The sequence below is a fragment of the Pezoporus wallicus genome, unplaced genomic scaffold (genome assembly GCF_028554395.1).
Source record: "Pezoporus wallicus isolate ANWC-B61680 ecotype Strahan unplaced genomic scaffold, APGP_CSIRO_Pwel_v1 contig_3817, whole genome shotgun sequence".
In the NCBI taxonomy this organism is placed as follows: Eukaryota; Metazoa; Chordata; class Aves; order Psittaciformes; family Psittacidae; genus Pezoporus; species Pezoporus wallicus.
The window spans coordinates 8714588-8737246 of NW_026635157.1; the positions used below are offsets into that span (position 1 = coordinate 8714588).

Here is a 22659-nt window from a genome sequence, read left to right on the forward strand (position 1 = left end):
TAGCTTTCGCTGTGGTGCAGCCTCTGGCCACTGCTTCCCCCAAAGCTAGCAGGGGTGGAGTGACTCCTAGCAGCTCTCAGAATCAAGCCTTTGACTCAATATAACTGAGACAGTTTTTCCAGAAATAATTTTCACAGGAAGAGGGTGACTTGCTCTTCATTTGCTTGTAAAACAGCATGAGCATTTACACTGTGAAAGCCATCGCAGACTGCAGAGGGCTGCCATGGCTTTTCTTTCCTCTCTGCTATTTCTCACCACAACTTGCTCAGTTTACAAGAACTAAGCAATGCTGTGTGTGTGCGCTCAGTGCCCTAACTTTAGCTGACACAGCAAAAACTTCGAAACCTCCCCTTAAGTGTGCCTTCTCTTAAAAAAACCTGTGCATATGAACACCAGAGAGAGGAGGAAAAGAGAGAGAGAGAGACACTTTAAGCTAATGGCTAAGGAATGTGCATCGAGTTGCGTGTGGATGTCTAATGTCTCCAACTATTTGTTAACAGGCAAAAGCAATACTTCCGACAAACGGCCCTCCCCTCGCCTGCAATAGGCTCCCAAGAATAGCAACAGCCTGTGTCACTGCAAAGGGCAAAGCCTTCTGAAATAGTAACAAAGTTGTTCACAAACCACTTTGTGGTTTGCATTTGGTTTCAGACAGCTTCAGAAACTTGTTGCCATGAGGAAAATAACCTGCGCCTTGCCCTCCGTCCAGGGAAGGACTGCCGCCCTGTGAAATGCTCCTGCTCCAAGGTGCAGAGGGGCTAGCAATGGTACCTGGGCAGAGCAAGGAGGACCTCAGCCAGCAGAGCCAGATGATGAAAGCAGGGGAGGATGAGGAGAGCAGCCGGGGCAGCCACCGCAGCAGCCGCCGCCACCTCCATGAGCTCCCGGCTGCAACAGGTAAAGTGGCCGGAGCTGAACGCCAGCTGTTAGCTTGTCAGCAGAGCAGCAGCGTGCCCGTGAAGCTAATGCTTGGGGCTGTGAAAGCAGCACTGCAAAGCCAAGGGGCATCCCAGGGCATGGGACTCTCTATGTCTAACAGTGAGAGAGGGGAAAACATGAGTAAGGAAGAGAAATGTCAGCTTGAAATTTGAATGAGGCTTTATGCTATACTTTTCCCAAAAGGCCTCGGTCCTACTCTCTGTGCATGTGTTGTTTGTTATGTAGAGGCCTTCCCTTTACATAGATCAGTCACCTGAAAAATTGGAAAACCCTCTGGTGCCCAAGATAGCCGTGCTCTGGCTCTTTCATGCTCGGAAGCAATCCAGCCCTTTTCACGGAAGTGGAGGGAGGCCAGTCAAGCACTGCACCTGCTCACATAGAGGGAAAGTGCAGGGTGGGGACATGGGGACTCCCTCCTCTTTTCTCCCCTAGCATTTCAGGAAGAAATAGGGTTTCTGTGCTGACACCCTGAAAAATCAACTGCAGAATTTCTTCTTTTGAGTACTGAAGCTGAATTTCGTAGCTCTTCACCTTTGCTGTCCTGCCCAGACAGTTTGTCTAAGTTACAGCACGGTTTTGCACCTTGAGTCACTTTCACTGATGATAAGGTCAAAGGGAAAATGACCCACAAACATGATATTTCTCACCCACAAGACAGCTGTATCCAAAGAGGAAAGTACAGTTGTAAGCCAGAAATTACTATGTCCCAAGCAGGTTTTGTTCACTTAAAAATGAATGAACTGACAAACCCACAAATACTGCAGGCAGAAATGCTTTGCTGGAGTATAATAGTGATCAATCTAGCAGTATCTACTGATACCTGGATGCAGAGGTCAATCAAGAACAGAAGGTCGGTTGGTGTACAGACATATTTAACATTACCTGAGGGCATGGGGGGAGCAAAGCAGGTGCATCTAGGATAACATTATCAAAGGGAAGCACAGCAATTACAATAAACAGACAGCAAAGTTACTGCAGCACAGGGGCTATGGCTAGAAGGGTACATGCAAGTTACACACTTGGCCTTACCCTCAGAAATTAAAGCAGCAACCTGAGGAATTTATAATTGCCTAGCTAGGAGTTAAAAGAACTTGTTGATTCTTACTGGAAAATAATAAAACAAAACCCATTCAATGTAATCACGTGCCAGGCTGCCTGTTGACATAATGAAAATACATGGAAGAGCACTAAGAAATGGAGAGGTGGTGAGGGTGGGTCTGCTCAAGATCTGCATTCCCTGTCTTTCCATCAGTGCCAGGGGACCTTTTTTCATGAAATTCAAATATTACACAATACTTTAATTGAGCTTATACTGTACAAAGCATACAATGCTTCCCACCATCGCAGGAATTTAGATGTGTGAAAATATACAATTCCTTCTGCCTTCTTTTTTAGTCAATTTACAAAATATTTGTTTTGGTTTTGCCTTTCACATTTGGGTGAGAGGAGTCACACTGGTGAAACGGTCATGGATCCCACAAGGCCCTGACACTATTTTTGGGTAAATTTAATATATTCTGAGATTTTCCAGCTCTGCTTGCAACATAACTTTGTCCCAAAGCTACCATTTGTTTCTTCCTATAGGGTCTTGTTGGGTAACTGATTAAGATCCCATGCCAGACTTCTAGATGGGCAGTTAGATCAGATTTATCCCAGTTAAAAGGAGAAACACAGCTATTAAATAGCTATTGGCTCTAAAGAAACCTCAGGCATTAGAATAGATCAACAGGGAACTGGATGAGACAGAGGAAGGGATTGTGACAGTGACAGTGCAGCAAAGATCATGATGGCATGAAAATAGGATAATCATCTTTTACAAGAAGCAAAACCATAATTCAATCATGCAGCAATTCCCAACACATGCCATTAAGTATTTATCCTACAAAACCATCTGATCTACGCGCTATACGCTTTAGCAAAATGCTTCTCTAGAGACAGCTTGGGGAATTGTAAACACTATTTCCCTTTAATGGCAAACTTTTTGTATGTCAGACAGCATTCACATAGAGAAGAAATATGTTGTTAAAGATAGCTTAAAATTTTCAGATAGAGATGCTGTAGTTTTATCATGGATAAATATAGGTACCTTTTTCTGTTGAAGGGATATTCCATGCTGTGGATTCATATCTATGCAATGCACTCAACTAACTCTAATTTTCTAACCTGTGCTTGTTAACCAAGGATTGACAGAGCTTGATTTCACCTTCCAAATGTCTAAATAGATCAAAGTATCCCCAAAGATTTAAAGAGCATATATTTGACCTTGCAGGAAAATAATTTCCTTCCCTCCCAAATTGAGACATTTCTCACCTCAGATTAAATCAAAGTCAACAGAAAAAAGCATCATGTTGGAAGCGACTGTCAAATCCCCTCCTATCAAAAATAGATGTATTTGCACAGGTCACGCAAAAAAAAGTAATCTCTCCACATCCCATTCCATCCCACTAGTTTTCTGTACACACACTGCTTGTTCTCTTGGGAGAAAGGAAAGAAAATGTACATAAATGAAACCTCAGTGTCTGGATTAATGTGGAGTATGGTGTGTGGTACTGTCAAGGTGAGCTGCAAAGGGCTCCCGAGCACCAATCCCATAGCTCTACTGCACATGAAGTTGGGGAAGAGAGGTGCTTCCCAGCTCAGCTTGCTTGTAGGTCTTCCCTGGCACAGATCATTTATCTGTAGTGCCCAGAAAATTTAGGCACAGGCCAAATATTTTGTGTTTGGAAGGACTCTATTTTCCCAAACATGTGCTTGAAAATAAGGTCACATCCTTATTACTTGACCCTATGCAGTCTCACCATCAGTACTCTGGGCTATACCACAGCTGTGCTTTGTCTCCTTTTCAGGAACCTAGCATGCACACTTCCAGCAAATGTTCTTAAATATGAGTTTGTTTGCCAAGTAATGCTGCTTTTGACCTGAGTAACAGTTGTGAGAAACCAGTTTGTTTACATGCAGAAACTCTAGAATAGACTTTCCAATCATTTGTCACATACCAGCCACACACTCATTACCCATGGTGTCTGTTGCAAACAGAAAGACAAATTTCTCTGGAGGATATCATTAAAATATTTTATTCCCCTGGGATGCACAGTGCCATGGAATTTTCAGGCTTCTCATGAAAATAAGAGGAATATAAATTTTAAGAACTTTTTTTAGGGGGAAAGAAAAAAAAAAAGAATGCCTAAGAACTGCCAGCAACATAATTAAAAGTGACACTTAAAAGGATTGTGAGTGCTACTGCAACATGCTTTATCTGGAAATGTTAAAGCAAAACATACACTGAAGTCAGGGGGAATTTTGACCAGAGGAGGACTGTAAAGGAAAACCAAGCAGAGATTTCAGGGCTTGACTCAGCAGGTAGCTCTGAGCAGTCAAGTCTTAGGTACACCAGTTACAACAAAACCTCATAGCTATATAAGGGTATTTCTCAGCAGAACAGGGCCTGTGAGGAACAAGAGACACCAAGTTAACTGCTGAGTTTGCTGCTGCTAACTCAGAAAGACAACATGTCTCCCTTTGCATCACATTAGAATCTGCTTTTCATTTAGGGGCCTGCTCTAGTTACAGCCCTCCTCTATTTCTATATGACTGTGTGTATCTGTCACTGGACACATGAACAACGATGCCAGTTGGTTATTCAGACATTATTCAAGCTGCTGTACTTGGAGAGACAAGAAATATATGGGCTTGAGTGCTTCCCTATCAATTTCCTAAATGTCCAAGCTTCACAACCAGTCTGTACAGCCTCCCAGATTAGAAATAAATATTCACCTTGGTTTCTCTGAGGACCACAGGCTGAGGAAAGCAGAGTCTGGATTGTAAAGAACAGTGCTGGTGCTGGACTCTGTCAAGATATTTGACTGCACTCTCTTTTTGAATCAAAAACTGGAACCATACAAAACTGGCAGTCGCACATTTAAAGAATTAAAAGCTGTGCAGGACAGACCTCAAAGTATCAATAGGAGACACTGCCCAAGCTGCTGTATTTCTGCTGGTAAGCCTTACACTCAGTTTTTGTCCCTCTGCTGCTTAACATCTTTTCTCAGTTGCTTGAAAGAAAATAATAATGTATTATTTGTGGGTGATTAATCAATGGGATATGCTACTGCCTGAATGCAGTTTGGGTGGTTTGGCCTGCTGACTGCAAGTAAAAGTACTGTCTGGGATTCCCCTCTGCTAACTTTTGGCTTCTGCATCTGGGCAAGCCACACAGACTCCTTTTATAGGCAATGGAGAGAAATAGGCATCTGACCTACTTCAAATATCTAGACATGCCTATTTTTCACAACTGGTTACAGAAGAAATGTAGAGATGCTGCAGATCTCTCACAGTTAGGTAAGTTGAAACCATTCTATGTATTTCAATACAGACATAAAGTGATTTGCATTCCTAGGGTCAAAAAAGTCAGGTCATATTTAAAAGAAAGGCAGTGCCTTGAGAAGAACCCTGTCAGAAAAGGAGTTGGTTGTCCTGTAGGGTAACCAGCAGAACATGAGCTCCTGTACATGCTGTGACAGTCTTTAGATGAGTAGAGGAGGAAAATTGTCAAGTTTCTATCTGGCATTGTGCAAACACTGCAGGAGCACTGGGTCCAGTTCATAATTTACTGAAGAAGTTGATAATCTGGATAGAATTCAGAGAAAACAGCTTTGAATACTTAAGGGACTGGTAAACTTGTAAAGCCTCACAGGCTAAGTAGCTTATCAAAGAGAGGTCTTTGGGATGACTAGATAACAGGCCATAATTTTGTACTTGGTGAACACAGCTAAATGTAGGCAAACAGGGAATGTTATATGATGGCTGGAAGATGAAGTTGCAGAAATTGAGCCTAGAAATAATTTACAGATAATTTACAGTGAAAGAAATTAGCCACTGGGAGAAATAATGACTTAAAATCATTTGCTTTCAACCACTAGCAATTTTTAAATCAAAGCTGAATATTTTAAATGGCCCAGTTCAAATAAAAATCATTTAAATGAGTCTGAAGGGTTATGCTGTGCTGTTCATAAGTGGCAAATTGGATGAACACAATGGTCTCTTTTGGCTTTATAACGTATAAATTAAGGCAAAATCCTAGGTTAAATCTACATGGCTCAATGATGTAAAATACAGAGATATCCAAGACAACATAAATACCAGCACTGAGCGGTAGTTTGGGCAGAGCACTGTGATACTGTGATCAAATTAGCAGTGTAACTTCTGGTACCCAAGCTCATTAATTCAGCACAACTCTGCCATTTCCAGCCCTGATTTGTAGCTCGGATTCATTGAAGGCTGTATTTTCCAGATCTAGTAACAGGCAGCAAGAAGGCAAGTTAAAAGTATAAAGGGGAGGGACAAATTAGGTTTTACAATTATAACATGTATATTGCATGCATGCATTGGAGGATGGAGCCCAGGAAGCACAAAACAGCTTAACTGGAGACAGTAGGATTTCCACTGCAGTACTGTTCAGTGCAGTTCTGTGTATGAAGGGAGTACAGCAGGATCTTGCCCTAACCTGACCCATTCACTAACTTCTGCTTAAAGTAAGTGCAGTGACCTTGGATACTGCAGATATGGAGGAAGAAGCTTTAGACATAATACAGACATGGATAACAACAGTATATATATAAAAAAAAAGTTCCATCACTGAAGCATTTTGTAAATTTGTTTCTGACATTTTCTTCAAGCTGTCCTACTCCATCACAAGGAATCTACTATCTACCCCCACTTTATGAAAGACTTCTCACAATATCCCATTTCCCCCATGCTGTTATGGCCCATCATGACAAAACCATGTGTTTTTTTACCATATACTATCTCTGGTTTTTCAGTCACCCAAGCCCAGAGGCAGAGTAGGCTGAGTGGAGTGCACTCAATAGCTCCTGCTGTTGCCACTTGGCTTCTGCCTCACTAAAAGGGAAGGAAGGGAGAGCCAAGTAGAGAGCTAATAGGTGGTGATACTTATCTTAATAGACTTAATGGTCTAACTAATATCCCCTGACCCTGGAGGCACAGTTTATATTCACACTGTATACTCCGCTACCCTCCAAAATGATTCAGCCTTCTGTGGAGTAGCTGTAGGGTGTGACAGCAGGCTCACACCTTGAGCTGCCTTCAGGAATTGTTAGGAGAGTAAGAGTTGGTTTGGGGCACAAACATGCCAGGGACCATGACAGCAATTTAGCAGGATATATGGCCATGTGCCAGGGTCTGGGCCTGGGCTCTGCCACTCTTTATTTTGGTAATGCATACGTACTGCTAGGGCTGCCCTTCTCCTCTCTTTTCATGATTTGCTTTAGAAATGTAATATCCTCTGTGTGCTCAAAATGTGCTCAAAAGTTATTGGCGAGGAACTCCAGGCAGTCAGTGTGATCAAAGAGCCTTAATGCCTTAGAAAAATAAGCTAAAAATAAACAAAGTATATGTATCATTTTCAATTAGACCATACACCACTTTCCAGCTTGTTGCAGGAGAATTAACTGAAAGACTGACTCAGTTATGATGCAAAAGCTACCTCTCCTCAGATACATCCTATCTCTTCAACTAACCAGAAAATTAGAAGTCAATTTTCCTACTTGTGTGGCAGCCAACATCATGATGAGAGGAAAGTCATGCTGGGAAAAAGAATAAGACCAACAATAACAAACTGATATATTTTTCAAGGTTTTGGGTGTAAAAGGCCTCACAGTTACTAGAATACAATCAGTCAAATCTATCTTGTAAAAATAAACAATGAATCATAGTTGTATAAAATTTAAAGTGGACATTCAAAAGCATATAATCTCCACTTGGTTTATGCTTTCACCATCTGTTTTTTATTCCTGACATTGTGGCCATCATAAGCTACAATTTATATACGCAAAATATTAGATCCTGATATTCTGAAGTATCTGAGATTAGTGATGAACAAAACCCAGAAAGTTCCTGAATTTGTACCTCAAAGCCAGGTTTCCCTACAATATCCCAGCTATCTGAATCAGCCTGGTGCTTGCTGGATAAGTTTTCATTTTGCAAAATAAAAACACTGGTACCAGCAGCCTTCATGGTATCCTCAGGTGAATCAAAAGAATTGGTAAGTGGTAGGAACAGTGTAACTTGTTAGTTATTCAAGTCAGGGTTGAAGCAATTTCACTTGGAAATTATTGTTTTCCTTGCACATGGTACACTAGTCAGGTAAACAAGACTTTCTCAGTTCAGTACAGCAAAAACACTGAGAACATGTCAAAGGCAAAAACTGTTTTCTTAAGAAAAGATTGTATTGTCAGCGTTGCTTTTTGTAATGTCACTCTGAGAGAGAATTTTTAATATTTAGGGCCAGATCAAAATCTTATCAACTTCTGATCAGGAAGATAAGAAACCTAAAAGCTTTAATATTAAAGAGGTGTTTATAAGAAATAATTCCCCCTGCCCCCCCCCCCCCTTCCCCCCCCCAGTATCATTTTATGTCACCTAACAGCTTCACCTAAAAATTATTAAAAGATTTTTTGGACTGGTATATCAGTCCAAATATAAAGTTATTATTAGTTGTCAGAACGTTGCAGAAGTCGCACTTCTAATTTATTGTGGTTTTTTTTCTCCAATTTCAGGCTGTGGAACATTTACCTTTTTATCTTCTGCCCTTGCTGCTGTGAGTGGACTTCTGATGGGCTATGAGATGGGCGTTATCTCTGGAGCTCTTCTTCAAATGAGCAGCATATTAGAGCTCTCTTGCAAAGAACAGGAAATCGTTGTGAGTTCCCTGCTTTTTGGGGCCTTATTCGCATCCCTTATTGGTGGATTCCTGATAGACCGATTTGGAAGGAGACTTGCTATTATTATTGCATCTTCTTTACTTGTGTTGGGGAGTTTGATTATACTGCCCTATGAATCATATGGGCTACTTATTGTGGGACGGATTGCCATAGGTATTTCCATATCATTATCATCAATTGCAACATGTGTGTATATTGCTGAGATCGCGCCAAAGCACAGAAGAGGCCTCCTAGTATCATTAAATGAACTCATGATAGTGATGGGCATTCTCTTTGCCTATATTTCAAATTATGCTTTTGCTAGTGTATCTCATGGCTGGAAGTATATGTTTGGCCTTGTGATTCCATTAGGTGTTTTGCAGGCTATTGGCATGTATTTCCTTCCTCCAAGTCCTCGGTTTCTTGTAATGAAAAACAATGATGAAGCTGCGAGAAAAGTACTGGAGAGGTTACGGGAAACATCAGATGCTACTAAAGAACTTACTGCAGTCAAGTCTTCCCTGAAAGATGAAGATCAGTATAGTTTCTTGGACCTGTTTCGTTCAAAAAACAACATGAGAGCTCGAATGTTGGTAGGACTCACCCTAGTCTTTTTTGTGCAAACAACTGGGCAACCCAACATTCTATTTTATGCATCAACTGTTTTGAAGTCAGTGGGGTTCCAGAGCAATGAAGCTGCCAGCTTGGCTTCTACTGGAGTTGGAGTAGTTAAAGTGGTCAGCACAGTCCCAGCCATAGCTTTTGTGGATCAAGTTGGAAGTAAAACTTTTCTATGTATTGGCTCTTCTGTTATGGCAGTATCTTTGGTCACAATGGGCTTAGTGAACCGTAACATAAATATGAATTTCACTAGCATCTGCAGAAGCCAGTCTCCAGAGGATTTATTTCACCAGAGACCAGGAAACCCCACTGGTGTCACCAATGGTAGCCTCAAGGACCTCTTTGCTAGTGCAGGTTTGCCAGAAAGATTGTTATTTGATGCGCAGAGAAGCCCAGATGTTGCCAAGACAGGAGAACTGAACAGTACTGCCCTTGCAGGAGGCAAAAGCACAACAGGTTTTCACGTGGAAAGTGAGGAAGTTCCTGTTGTCCTGAAATGGCTCTCGCTGGTCAGTCTGCTTGTTTATGTTGCTGCATTTTCCATAGGTCTTGGACCAAGTAAGTGTTCATTTTTCTAACTCTTTGTAATGATTTACTTGCATGTGGATTAAGTGCTGGGTTGACATGCCTGCCTTGGCATCAGGCAATTCCCAAGTTAGGCAAAGCAACATTTCCTGCTAATATGCACTGGCATTGTCAGAGACAGTCCTGGGGGGCCTGGGTGTACGTTTTAGGAAGAGGTCCTGCCCAGTAAGGCCAATGGCCTAATCTCTCTTCAATTCAATGAAGTTAAAAACTGCTCTGAGCTTTGTACAACAAAATTTGGGGGCCCATCCATATCTTTCCTTTTCCTAGTCTATTGTGTCCTTACATTAGGAAGGTTAAGATGCAGGCATTTGCTGCTGCTAACTCGTAAACCCAACATAAATCTCAGCCTAGTGTGATACCATCATATCCATGAAATGACAGCATGCCTGAGTCCTGCTGAGGATCTGGCCCCTTGACTATATAATAGTCTTCAAATATAGAAAAGACATTCAAGATATCATAGTTCATGAGCAAACTGTAGTATCATCACTACTACTGGTGCTGAACAGCACAAGTGGAAAAACACAAAGGCACATCACTAAACAATTGAGGTACTGCTGTGGCTACCATCACATTTGCACAGTTTACACTCTCTACAGACAACATGTCTGCCATTCCCAGATACTAGCAATTACATCTCTACATTTTGTTTTATTCTGTTGTGTTCCAATAGCACTAACATATTACTGTTCTTTGAAAGGGTTGATTTTTTAAGCCACACTGCAAAACCCCCATGCTCGGAGTCCATTATTCATTAACAGCCTTTATGTACTTTTTTGCCCTGGCTCAAACTTGCCCCGCAAACATAGTGTACTCCCGCTGTACTATTATGATAAAAAGCTTGACACAAGAATACAATCCAACAATTGCACTAACAGCAACTCCCCTGCAGTATTTATTTATTTTAAACATTACACACTGCGTGAGCAGCTTGAGATAAGCATTCATTGCCAGGGCAGCAAGCTTGACTGTGTTATTGCAGAATTATTCCTTTCCTTACAGATCATCCTGAGGGTGGATTCTGCTTTCAGTGACGCAGGTTCAAAACCAGGGGTGCAGCCCTGAAAAGAAAACGTTACTTGAGCTTTTACTCCTTGTTTCAAACACAAGATTTAATGACCCTCAAGGCAGGGGCACACATTCAGGCTTGGTGTCTTGTTGAAAGGTGCTTTCCTGTTGACCTGGCTGTGAATGGGTCCCCAGTCATTTGAGTTGCCTTAATGGGAAGTTAAGGATAACGACTGCTTCCTTGAGGGCTACAGAGACTGATGTATATTTGCCAGGATAATCCGAAAAATCTTTGAGGATGTTGTCTTTTTTCTGATCTCTTTTTTTGACCATGAGCACATATGCTCTCAAACAGCAAAAATGAAAGAACAGGCCCAGACTCAGCTCCACCATGTTAAAATCATGTTTGATAAAACCACATTGAGGCAATTTATGCAGACAAATATATTTGCATAGAAATGAAGGCCTGGTCAAGGAGAGATATAGGTATTTCAAGGACTCTCAAAACATTTTCATGCCTTTAAAAGTTAAAACTGACAATGTCTAGAAAATGCAGGAGCCTGAAAATCAAGAGATTGTTTGAATCTGCAAAGGATCTATTGTGGTTAAATAATCAGGGCTGGAATCCAAAGTTATGATTTGCGTCTCATATGCAGCCTTCAACATCTGCTTCTTGGAGCCCAGATCCTTGAATGTATGTTAAAAGCCTAGCTCAGTGTGCCTTTCTTAGTGTAAAGAAAAACAGTCAGAGCACTTCTGCTTATATAAACAATTTTAACATGTTTAGGTTGTTAATCTCTAAATCTGGTCTGTGGCCTGGACCAGACTGTTAGACATTGTCTACTCTGCAGAGAGGGAGGCATTAAGGCTGTACTCACTGGCTGCTGTTGCCAAGCGATGCCTGGACACCAGGGGACAGAAGCACTGTAACCCCCATACAACTGTATTTTCAGTGGGAAAATCTCATAATCGGTGTGATGTCTGCCCATCCTGCTGGCTGAGACAAGGCACTGCTGGGAATGTGTCTGCTTGTAACCTACAGATTAAATCAGCCTCTTTTGGACAAAGAGCAAAGAGAATCTTGATCTTTTCTCTCCACCCCATAAGGCTATTCCTGGAAAAAAAAAAAACAAATCACTCAGTTTATTTTGAGCCTGTGCTAAATCCTGTTCTGTGGGGATAAAGGACAGTCCATTTATTGCTGTTAGGAAAATGGTACATTCTTGATACACATGGTACACTCTCCATGCAACTTCAGATCATGCAGCCTGAGTTCTATCATCTTCTTTTTTTTAACTACTTGATGGCTTTCCCCAGCCCCCCTTCCTTCTGGGGGACCCTGGCTAAAGAACTACTTACAGTCTAGATTTGCATAGCAGATATTTATGAATGTATTTTTCCATGATTTCTCTTTTGTCTCCAAATTACATAAAGTAGATGGATTTTTTTTTTTTAATGAACTAAACATATGCTAAATATATTTACTGCCATTTATCAAAGCATCCAGGCAGCACTCAAATTGAGTGCTCATCACTCCTCATTTTGAGTGATGAGTACTCAAAAAATAGACAGAGATAAAAGCCATTTTTGCATTATAAAAGAATTCACAGACTAGCAAGCATCTACTTAGTTATGTTTTTGATTCTGGGGTGCTCTGCATTTATATCATCTGCCCTTAGGCAAGATAAAATGAGTATTTCTGCTGCTCTGTTTCAGACTAATTATGTTTGATAAACTGTGATTCAACTGTTTGTTCACACTTAATTTCACAAAATTATGAGGACGTTTTGTAGGTGCAACAGATCAGTGTTACATCACGTTGCAGAACAGCACATGCTGTCTCTCCAGAGATGTTTGTAGAGGTATTTCAAAGCAGTTATTAACTGAGGAGACTCACTTGACACCCATCTTGCCTTGAGTTACCTTTGTTTGTATATCCAAATGAGGATCAACCAGTCTCACCAGGGAAATATGCCTGCACAGCCAAAGAAAAACTGCTCTCTGGCTGCCATGTGAAGAGTGAAGAGTGTGAGAGGGGCTCTAAAAGTTCAGTGTGACCCTGGAAATTAATTTAGCACAAAGGACACTCAGAGCAAGTCTAGTCAGGGCCACGGCCATGCATGACCAGTTACTAAATGGCACAGGGTTAACTGAAATAGTTGCAGAGCATCTCCTTTGCCAGATGCCCTTTGCAAACCACTTGACAGGGAAAAAATAGTTGTCCGTTCTTATAATGAGGGTTCACCTCCTTCATTTATCACTGTTGTGTGATACAATGTATTGAGATGCAGGAGCCAGGAAAGACAAACTCCTTATCAGGCTTATTTTTCAAAATGAGGCTGTAAATGTGGAACTCTTGGAGACGGATAAAGCATGTGCAAGAGAGTTCTCATGGTTAACACCTGTAGGGCAGCTGTAGCCTTTCTGAAACAGAGTGGGTCCAACCCAGAGCCCTGCTGCTTTCCCCACAGACCTGACAAACAAAATTCAGGTGTTTTTGTCAGGTGGCACCTGTTACCAAAGGTCTCCTTCTCTGCCTTGATCATCTCCTTTGATGCCATTTGAGATCTAGGACTAAATAGGGACAACTTCTTTCCATGTGTTTCTGTATATCCCCTGAGTGACAAGGTCTCACCGGGCGATCTCACCAGTAAGTAGCCAGAAGAGAGGCAGTAGCACCACACACATTAGTAAAGGGATACAGTGTGGTCTGGAGGCAATCCTCTTCACTGAATAAAAATCAAAGGGGCTCCAACAGCCCTTGGCTGAGAAGTAGGAAATGCAAACTCAGTCTGGACACAACGGAGCATCTGTTGCATCTGTTTTCCCTGTCTGAATTGGTTCCAGTAAATAAAAAGCAAGTGAGCAAAACAGGAGTTGGGCAATACCTCTTCACGCATATTGCAGGAGTGCAGTTCAAGGGGATCCATGAACATCATGGGGATATTTTGCTGTGGACTGGAGAACACATTGAGAGGGGGATGGCAAATGTGTGCATTTGGACTGCGTGTATGGCATTGGTGCCTTGCACAAAAGATCTCTTCCTCCTCTGTCAGTCCTCTGGAGATGTTTCTGTACAACTGCAAAGGCATTTAGGCAGTTGGTCAATAAACTTTGGGATAATCTGTTGGTGCAAATCACATCAGCTCTGCTGACATTGTGACAGTTCATGGGAAAGGAATGGCTTCTCTTCTGAATTGCCTGTTGCTAAAGACTTTCCATTCAGCTTTAACCCAGATGCTTGGGTCCCAGGTTTGATGCTAGTGCTTGAAAGGGTGGCAGGCCACCAAGCTGCCCTTGGGTTTTTAGTTTCACGCTGATGAAATTCCTCTCACATGAGGGACCTGAGATTGCGGCTTCATGTGCCCCAGCATAGAGTCCCAGTGACTATGATCCCCAGCAAGCCCTGCTGTGATGCACCATATCACTGCTGTGGAAACTCTCTGTGGGCCTCAGTGGCCGTGTAAGGAACAAAACTTGTGCATGGAAGTCAATGAAGGCAAACCCCTAGTGGGGGAAAATCTTAGGAGCAATTTTTTCTGATGAAAGACTAGTTTGGGATGAGAATATCCATTTCTAATTTAAATGTGGGCAGATTTGCCATATTGAGTATATCAGCTTGAATTGATGCTTTACTACTGAGCTAATTTATTCATAAAATGGAACAGATGTTTCAACATATTTGGAAATTTAGCTGATGTAGGAGCCAGATTCGTCAGATAATTGACAAAGGGAAATATTCTCCCCACCTAAGGGGGGCTTTCAGACCCATGTTCTCTGACCTCTGCTTTGGAGCAGCCCTCTTTTCCTCACTAGCTATTGAGGAAGTTTAGGGAGACCAGGAACTTAAGCTAGACTGTGTGATACCATTTCACATATAACATGCATTAACTTTTTATCAGCCCTGAAGTAGTCACACAGTTGGTCTAGGTGAACATTGTATGTCCCTTCCAACTGAACTATTCCTACTCCCATTCTTGTTCTATTCTGTTCTGTTCTGCTCTGTTCTGCTGTGTTCTGTTCTGCTCCGTTCTGCCCTGCTCTACTCTGTTCTGCCCTGCTCTATTCTGTTCTGCTCTGTTCTGTTCTGCTGTGCTCTATTCTGTTCTACCCTGGTCTGTTCTTTTCTATTCTGTTTCCCCCCCCCGCCCTTGTTTTCTTTACATCTGATTTGAGCTGTTGAAGCATTAAATGCAGCTTTAAAACCATGCTGGGGACAGTGGGGAAGATGGAAGAAGGATCGGGCAAGAAGGATCAAGGAAGATAGATAGAAAAAAGTTCAAGGGTTCACAAGAAAAGTGAAATCCATGGAGGTGAGGAAGGAAATAAGTCCCTCTTTCAATCCATCATCGTCCTTCTTATGCCATTTTATGGGGTCTGTGGCAGTGTTTCTTTGTGTATTTTGTTGGGTTAAGCAAGCAAAAGCCCAGAGCTGGAACGTTACCCTAAAGCCCAGAGAATTTCAATAGAAATAGATTTAGTTCCCTTAATTTTGCTGCTGTGATTCTTAGATAAACTGTCTACCTGAGTTAAAGCATGAATCATTAGCACAGTTAAATGCAGAACCTTTTATGTTTCTTTCACTTCAGTCACTAAAGGCAGAAGACAGTGAACAGCCCAGGGACTCGATCACAGTGGTCATATCTCTTGCCAGAGACATATGACCCAGGCTGCATAGGACTGCTTTTTCTCTGCCCCAAAATGCTCTTGCTCTTGGCCACCAAATGTTCTGCTAGAAACTGGAAAATCCAGTGGGAAAGAGAACTGTCAGTGTGGAAATTCTGACACCATCCCCCCATGTAGTTGTTCCTGTGTTTTGAAACATCATAAGCTGTATGGCCTTGCACTAGCATGGAAAAGACAGGTAAAAGATAGGGATGTCTAGAATTCATATCAGTATCTTTGATGTTGGAGCAGCATTGCAGGCTTTTACAGAACATGATAATTGTATTAATTTATAGTGTGCATGAATTTGCTGTTAACAGGCATTCATGCTCAACATTGCCTTGCATGACACTTGTTTATAATGTTTTATTTTTGAGCTTCTACATTTTTTAGAGCAGCTGCAGCCTGGCCTTAAATTTCACAGGAATGAGCAGCATCAATTTTATGTCGTTTTGTGGTTTACACTGGGAGAAGGAGATAGTGGCGGGGATTAAATCAAGTGCTCAAAAAAAAGCAAGTGCTTAAATCTTTTGTTGGATCTGAACCAGAATAATAAACATTGGAAATGTTCATATTTCACTAAAGGTCAGTACAGAAAGTCCTATTTTAGTTAATTAGAAAATTATCTTGAATTCTTTATTTTATTACAAGATTCCTAGCACTGTTCTTTTGTACTGAATCATCTTTTTATGCATGCATCTATGTGGTTTGAATATGACACTCCTAGTATTTATCTAGTTCATTATTCCTCTGCTCTTCAAATGGTGCCTCATGTGGCCTTTATTTCACACTGTGCAGTAGGAATACAAGGCATGCCAAAATGAAATATAAAGCAAGGACTCTGAATTGCCTAGTGCTCCCCGTTTCCTTGCCCCAAACAAGGTTTATCTGAAGATCCTTGTTAACATATCAGCCAACCCAGGAATCGGTTTGCCTTTCCACAGGCTAATTAGTAGTAGTGAAGTACAAGGTAATTTAAGACATTTTTGGATAGTTGGATGCTGAATTACAGGATTTTGAATTTCAGAAAATATTCTCTAAAATACCAGCCAAATAGTTTAATCTTATCCACCTTTATAGAACATCCAAGTTTGTAAGGCTTCTTCAAGTGTGAAAAAGAACATTAAAAGGAAAAAAAGGCTTTTACGGTAATGAGATATGACCATGTCAGTGGGAGCTTCTCTTTAATTATTTTAGGACTTCATTATGCAAAAAGCAGAATAGCATTGCTCAAGCCTGAGACTGAACTTAAACTACATACAGAGGTGCACACCTGAAATGTGGAGCATCATTTTCAGTGACATCTGTGCTCCTGTTTGTAACTTTAATTTTCAGTATGTGAATGAGGACAAGTCTTGTATCAGGCCAAGCGTTTTGCCTTCTGAAAGATGGAGCCTTTGGTACTGTGAAAAGAGGAAGTGACAATATCATGCCCAAGCCAATATTCCTGTGCCTCCACTATGATGGTGTTTCAATTTGCTGTTGCTGAGCATACAATTTGTCCCTCCAAGTACCACCTAAAAAAGGTAGGGGACTACCTGTACTTTGGCATACTATGCTCCACTTAAACAGCGATTTGAGTCAATATTCCGATCTTGGTGCTCTGGATTATGTAAATATGTCTCTACTAATAATTGTATGTTTATAAACTTATTGACACAGAGACACTGCTTAAGAGCAATGGCTCCTGTGTTTGAAATTAGGCATAGTTTTTAAGTTTCACCTGGGTTAGTTAGCACCTGCTGTCCAAAATGAAGCATTTTCCCTCCAGACTCACTCTAGAGAACTAATATTGCTGTGACTGTAACTAGTAATTGGGCCTAACAATCCTGTTTTCTTCCACAAGGACATTGTCTTTTTTAAATGGATGCACTGTCAAGTGAATCTAGCATACCGTTCTGTACTAACTTCCATACAATAATAAAGGCTGCCTATCATTAGCCAGATTTGCCCTTCTTCCTTTGTAGGTTGTGTTGCATTTAAGCATTCAGTAAATAATAGCAGTCTTTGATAGCCATATCAAAGCAAATGAAAAATTTTACATTTGTTTCCTTGACCATGTTCTGGGAATGAAGATGCTTGTGACACTGAAATCTGTGAAAAAATATGTCAAGCTTCATAAAATATAGTTTCCTTTGGGAGAGAGGACTGGGAGTTTTTTAGAGGCAAGTTGATCTTAGGCCAGCTTTGTGCAGAAACTTGAACTGTGAGTAGGACTTCAGAAGCATAAACAGTATTTTTTTTCACTTGTAAAGATCATCAAAATAAAATATGTATTGTAAACTATGAAAAAATAATTATGCCAGAGAGATTAAAATGTACAATCAGGTAAATTACTGGCACTGCTGAGGACTATGTAGACTAGCAGCCAAAGTGCAGAGAGCATGGCCCAATGTTATGTGAGCACATGAAATCAGGAGATGGTTTCTCCTCATGGCATCTGAGTTTCTATGTCACACTGAGCCCGAGGAGGAAAGCCAGAAAGCTTTTCTCAGAGGTAATGGAAACACAGGGGGGTCCCAGCTTCTGTTGCCTTTGGAAATCAACCCTAAGTACAGAAACTCTTATGAAAGGAGCACTAAAAGATACTTTGTGGTGGGCAGACCTAGAGCCTTCTCATCTTCCTTCTGTCTGCCTTCCTCCAGCAGCAACCAAAGGAAAGCAGGACCAGCAGTGACAAGTGAGGGACTTAAAAAATGGGTCGCTGCAGGCCTCTCACTAAATAAATCACTGCTGTAATAGTTTATCCTTTCCACTTGGAGTTTGTAAAACATACACAAAAGTCCCCATCCCTGGGAGTGCTCAAGGTCAGGTTGGATGGGGCTTTGAGCAACCTGGTCTAGAGAGGGGCTGGAATTAGATGATTTTTAAGGTCTGCTCCAACCCAAACTGTTCTCTTATTCTATGAAATCTCTATTTTGCATGAACAAAGGCTTAAATTGCCCCCAGTTACTGTGTGCCAACTGCTCTTTTCTGGTGTGTCCCTTTACAAGGACCAACATTAGCCTTGGATACTGGAAAAACAGGTTCATTTACAGCACCCATCTGGATGATTTCTCCTTTCCATACATTTTATAAGTGAAATACGCGATAATCTGAAGTAATTCAGACACAACTTCCCAGACTGGCTTCTGCAGTCATTCCTCTGCAAATGCCTCAAAGGATTATCCTGGATTCAATATTCTGAACAAACAAACACCTACAAACAGGAAAACACATTTCAGGTTTTAATTAAAATGTGGTTTGTTTTTTGTTTTGTTTTTTTTTTGATGGCAGTATGTGGTTTATTATAATAAGCACATTCTTCCTCAAAAGCTTTATGTTTTTTTCCCCTCTCTCTTTTTCTCTTTCTGATTGCTCTGCACGTTGTTCTGTCCTCATGGGACAGTTTGAGTGTCTACATAACAAAGGATGAGAGAAAGAGAGAGAATGGCCGTGAAATTCAGTTAAAAACAGAATTGTCATCTCATACATCAATTCAAATCAACTTCTGTTAGGAGACCTGACAAAAGACTATTGCACATCTCCATACAGTAAAGCCATAATGTATCCTACTGATATATTTTGCTACTGAGTAGTATTATTGGCAGATAGGCCATGAAACACATTAACTAAGACAATTATGCCATTCCTTGATCCTTATCCATGTACCGCTTGCTGCCCAGTATCCTTTAGATAGGAATCACTGTCTCTAAGAAAGTTCTATTTGTTTGTGACCGTTCTTTCAAGCTGAAAATGGATGGTAACTGAAAATCACTGAAAATATATTAAAAAATATATTGAATAGCTTGCATGAATTAGGAAAACCCATACCAGGCATTACAGGGTTTTTTTCAAGTTCACGGGGATGAAAATTCCAACAGTAAAAACCCCCAAAAATGTTAAAATGCAGGCTCACAGTAGTGAGAAGGTTATGGGAGGAAGGATGGCTGGGGAAATCAGAGGGGAAGTACATCTCACTGCCCTCCTTGCCAAGTGGCCCAGAAAACAAGGGAAGGAGGTAACACATTGTTCTCACAGTCTCTTTCTCCGAAGCTCTTCTGCTGCTCTAATGTAAACTGGAGGAAGTGAGAGTGAGGGGTGATTCACTTGATCCCGTGCAAGGTTCCTTAAAAAAGCAAATGTTCAGCCGTCTATTAGATAGTGATGCAAATAGTACAAGCACTGTATAGAGTACATATTTTTATGTACTCTCACCCTCAGAGACTCGAGGATTAAATCCCACTTGTCCTAAAGTATGTTACTTTAAGGAGTCAGCCTAAAAGATTAGCCATTAGAAAGAGAAATGTAGTGTGCCAGAAGAAAACTAAAACAGTTTCAGATTTGCCACACCAGCTCCTTTTGGATCATCAGTGATATCATCTTGCAACCAATAGTCACAAAGCTGCTCAGAGAGAAGCACCTTGGAAGCCACAGAATGTGCTACCTATTACCTTCTCCCACAGAGATGCAGCCAAAGGTGTGAGATTAGCAGAGGCTTCTGCTGACTCCCTTATCTCTCAGCAATAGAACAATTCCATTCCTTTAAATGGGCACACACAGAGCTTGTCTTGGCCCTTTGCAGGTTGGCACTCTGCTGGCAGCTTATATGCACTCCAGAGCAATATAGCCACTCATTCATTTTGTATGTGCCACTTCAGTCTCACATTATGGGGCAGAGCCAGCCAGACAAATGTCTCTCATTGAGCAGTCACTGATTTTTAATGCTGGTCATGATAGTCTGTTTTGGCCTCTTGCACAAAAGTAAGGCCAGAGTTTCAATTCACTTTTTGTGTGCCATATCTCTTTTACCTGCTTTGGAAAAGCACAGACTCCCTCTCACCCTCTCTTCTTTCCAGTCTAAGCATCCCTTGCATTTGCCAGCCCCCCAGATTTCCTTCCCAAAGACAAAAGCCTCTGCAGGGATTGCATTGTGTGAACGCTGGGAGCAGCACTGGGACAGTGCTGGTACATTACAGCAGCAGGTACCTCCTGCCCCAAATCCCAGCTGTGCTCCCATTCTGTATGCCATCATCACCATGCACATCATGAAGGCTTGTGCCATCCCCCTTTGAAATCAAGGAGAACCAGGGCTGAAGCTGTGAGAAGTGATGGGCCATCTGGCTATTTGTGTCAATACCCAGCACAGGCAAAAAACAGTCAAATAAAAAAGCTGTGGGGTTTCATAAGCTTGGAAAAAACCCTGGTCTTGGCGAAGGCAGTCATTAGACATGTTGTTTGACTTCCTTTCCCTAATGGAAGCTAATCAGTGGCTTGCTTGCATCCTTCCCCAGTGCTGATCATTTGTTGCACATTCCTAGAAGGTCTGCCTGCATTACTGGTGGGATAATCCCTTCCTTATCTTCCCTTGGACCTCGTGTTCCTAACAACCCAATCCCCCCTTTCAAAGTCTCACATACTTTTGCCCACTTCCCTCCTAAGCTGTAAGTCCACTTAATCTTTTTCCAGAGTTTATAACTCAGAAACTTGAATTCTTTGAAGTATTGCAATGGCTGCTTTATAAATCTCACCATAAAGAACTTGATCTCACACAATACAAAGGAAAGGATCTCACACAATACGAAAGGAAAAAATGCTAAGCAGCAAATGGATACTAAGGAAATCTAAAATTTCATTAACAAGAGCTGCTGAGCAGCTTCCAATTTGCTTCTGCCTCCTGACAAGAATAAGGTCAAAACAAAGACATTCTTCATTCATGTACCTCACTTGACTGCTGAGTACCCTCGAGCTCACAGTATTGCTCAGATATTATCAGATATTATCAGATATTTCAGTTTTTCTGATGTAAGTCGATTATTTTCTAAAGACATGTTTTATTTACTGCGCAGCTGTAAAGTAAGGAAGTAAGAAAAGCATCATGAGAAGGGTTGAGACATCTCTTTGCTTATGGCCCAAATACAAAGCTCATTAAGTTTGACATGTTGACTCAAACAAAAGGGACACTCAATCAATCTCTTACCCTGCCTCCAACAATAGCCAGCAGCAGATGCTGCAGGAAAATACATCAGAAAAGGCTCATGCAGCATGCACAACGTGTCCTTCTGCTTATGTGTAATTTAGGGAACTTCAAGAAAAATGTTGGGGATTTATTTTTGCTATTGTGAGCAATAATTCCTGATGGATCTTTTTCCACACATATGGAGAAATGGTGCTTTAACACCCAGCATTTAATCATTTTATCTCACTAATATTTTTCACATCTGAAGCACCCTGTCAAAATGAGTTCCACAGTTGAAATACACTTTGTCTGAAAAAGCATGTCCTCCCTAAAGCCTCTCCTAACTGCTGTCCCTGGTAACTTCATTTGGATTCTCTTGGTTTCTGTCTTTAAAAATGCAACAAAAACCTCTCTTCATCTCCACTGCAACTCTGCTACCCTCTGCTGTATGTTATCTAAGATGAAGGGTACTTGTCTAATTGCTCTTTTCAGAGCCCCTTACGTCATCTACCTCATCTGAGTTGACCAGATCTGCATGTAATGTGACAAATACAGAGGCATAGTGTTCTCAGTACAACATTCAGTGTCCACTTCCTAATAACTGCCAAGCCTCTGTCTGCACCCATTACCTCTGCCTCACAGGAGCTGATGCTGTGTCTGGGCTGCCCATGGAGGCTCTAGCACTTCTGCCCTGAGCAATGCTGGCATGCTGGTGTGGGTACTGCTGGCTGGCTTTCTCCTGACTTCAGATGAATTGATAATGGATTTTATGGGTCTTTTTTTTTTTTTTTCCAAATTAGTCAATATTTTCAGATCCTTTTGCAATTCTTTATGCTCTTTATTTTTATTAGCCTTAATAATTTTGTACTATCAGTACTTCTTCATGTGCATTCAAACCTCACTTGAAAGTCCTGGAAATATACTGAGCAGATCCAGTAATCTTCCACTGTGAAGACTGGCCTTGTGCTTGGTTTCTTGTTATAAACAGCTACTGATCAATGTGAATACCTTCTCTTTTGCCCTTGGCACTTTACCAAAGCTCTTTGAAACTGAAAAGCACAGTGGCTCATTCGTTTGAATCCCCATGTTCCTTAACTCTTTCAAAGAGACATCATTTTCCTCAGCAAAAAAAACTAGACAACTCTTCCTCAAGACACTGTACATATCCTCCTTTCCTTCTTC

The 22659-nt window shown here is 41.3% G+C and overlaps 1 protein-coding gene across 1 annotated transcript in view; it reads left to right on the top strand.

Moving 5' to 3' along the window:
• Positions 1–561: 561 nt before the first annotated feature.
• SLC2A12 (solute carrier family 2 member 12) overlaps positions 562–22659 on the top strand; it is a 29566-nt gene continuing 7468 nt past the window's right edge. The window contains exons 1-2 of the mRNA XM_057408061.1: positions 562–897; positions 8514–9836. Coding sequence (XP_057264044.1) covers positions 732–897; positions 8514–9836 — 1489 coding nt within the window. The 5' untranslated portion in view covers positions 562–731. The remainder of the gene's footprint in view (positions 898–8513; positions 9837–22659) is intronic.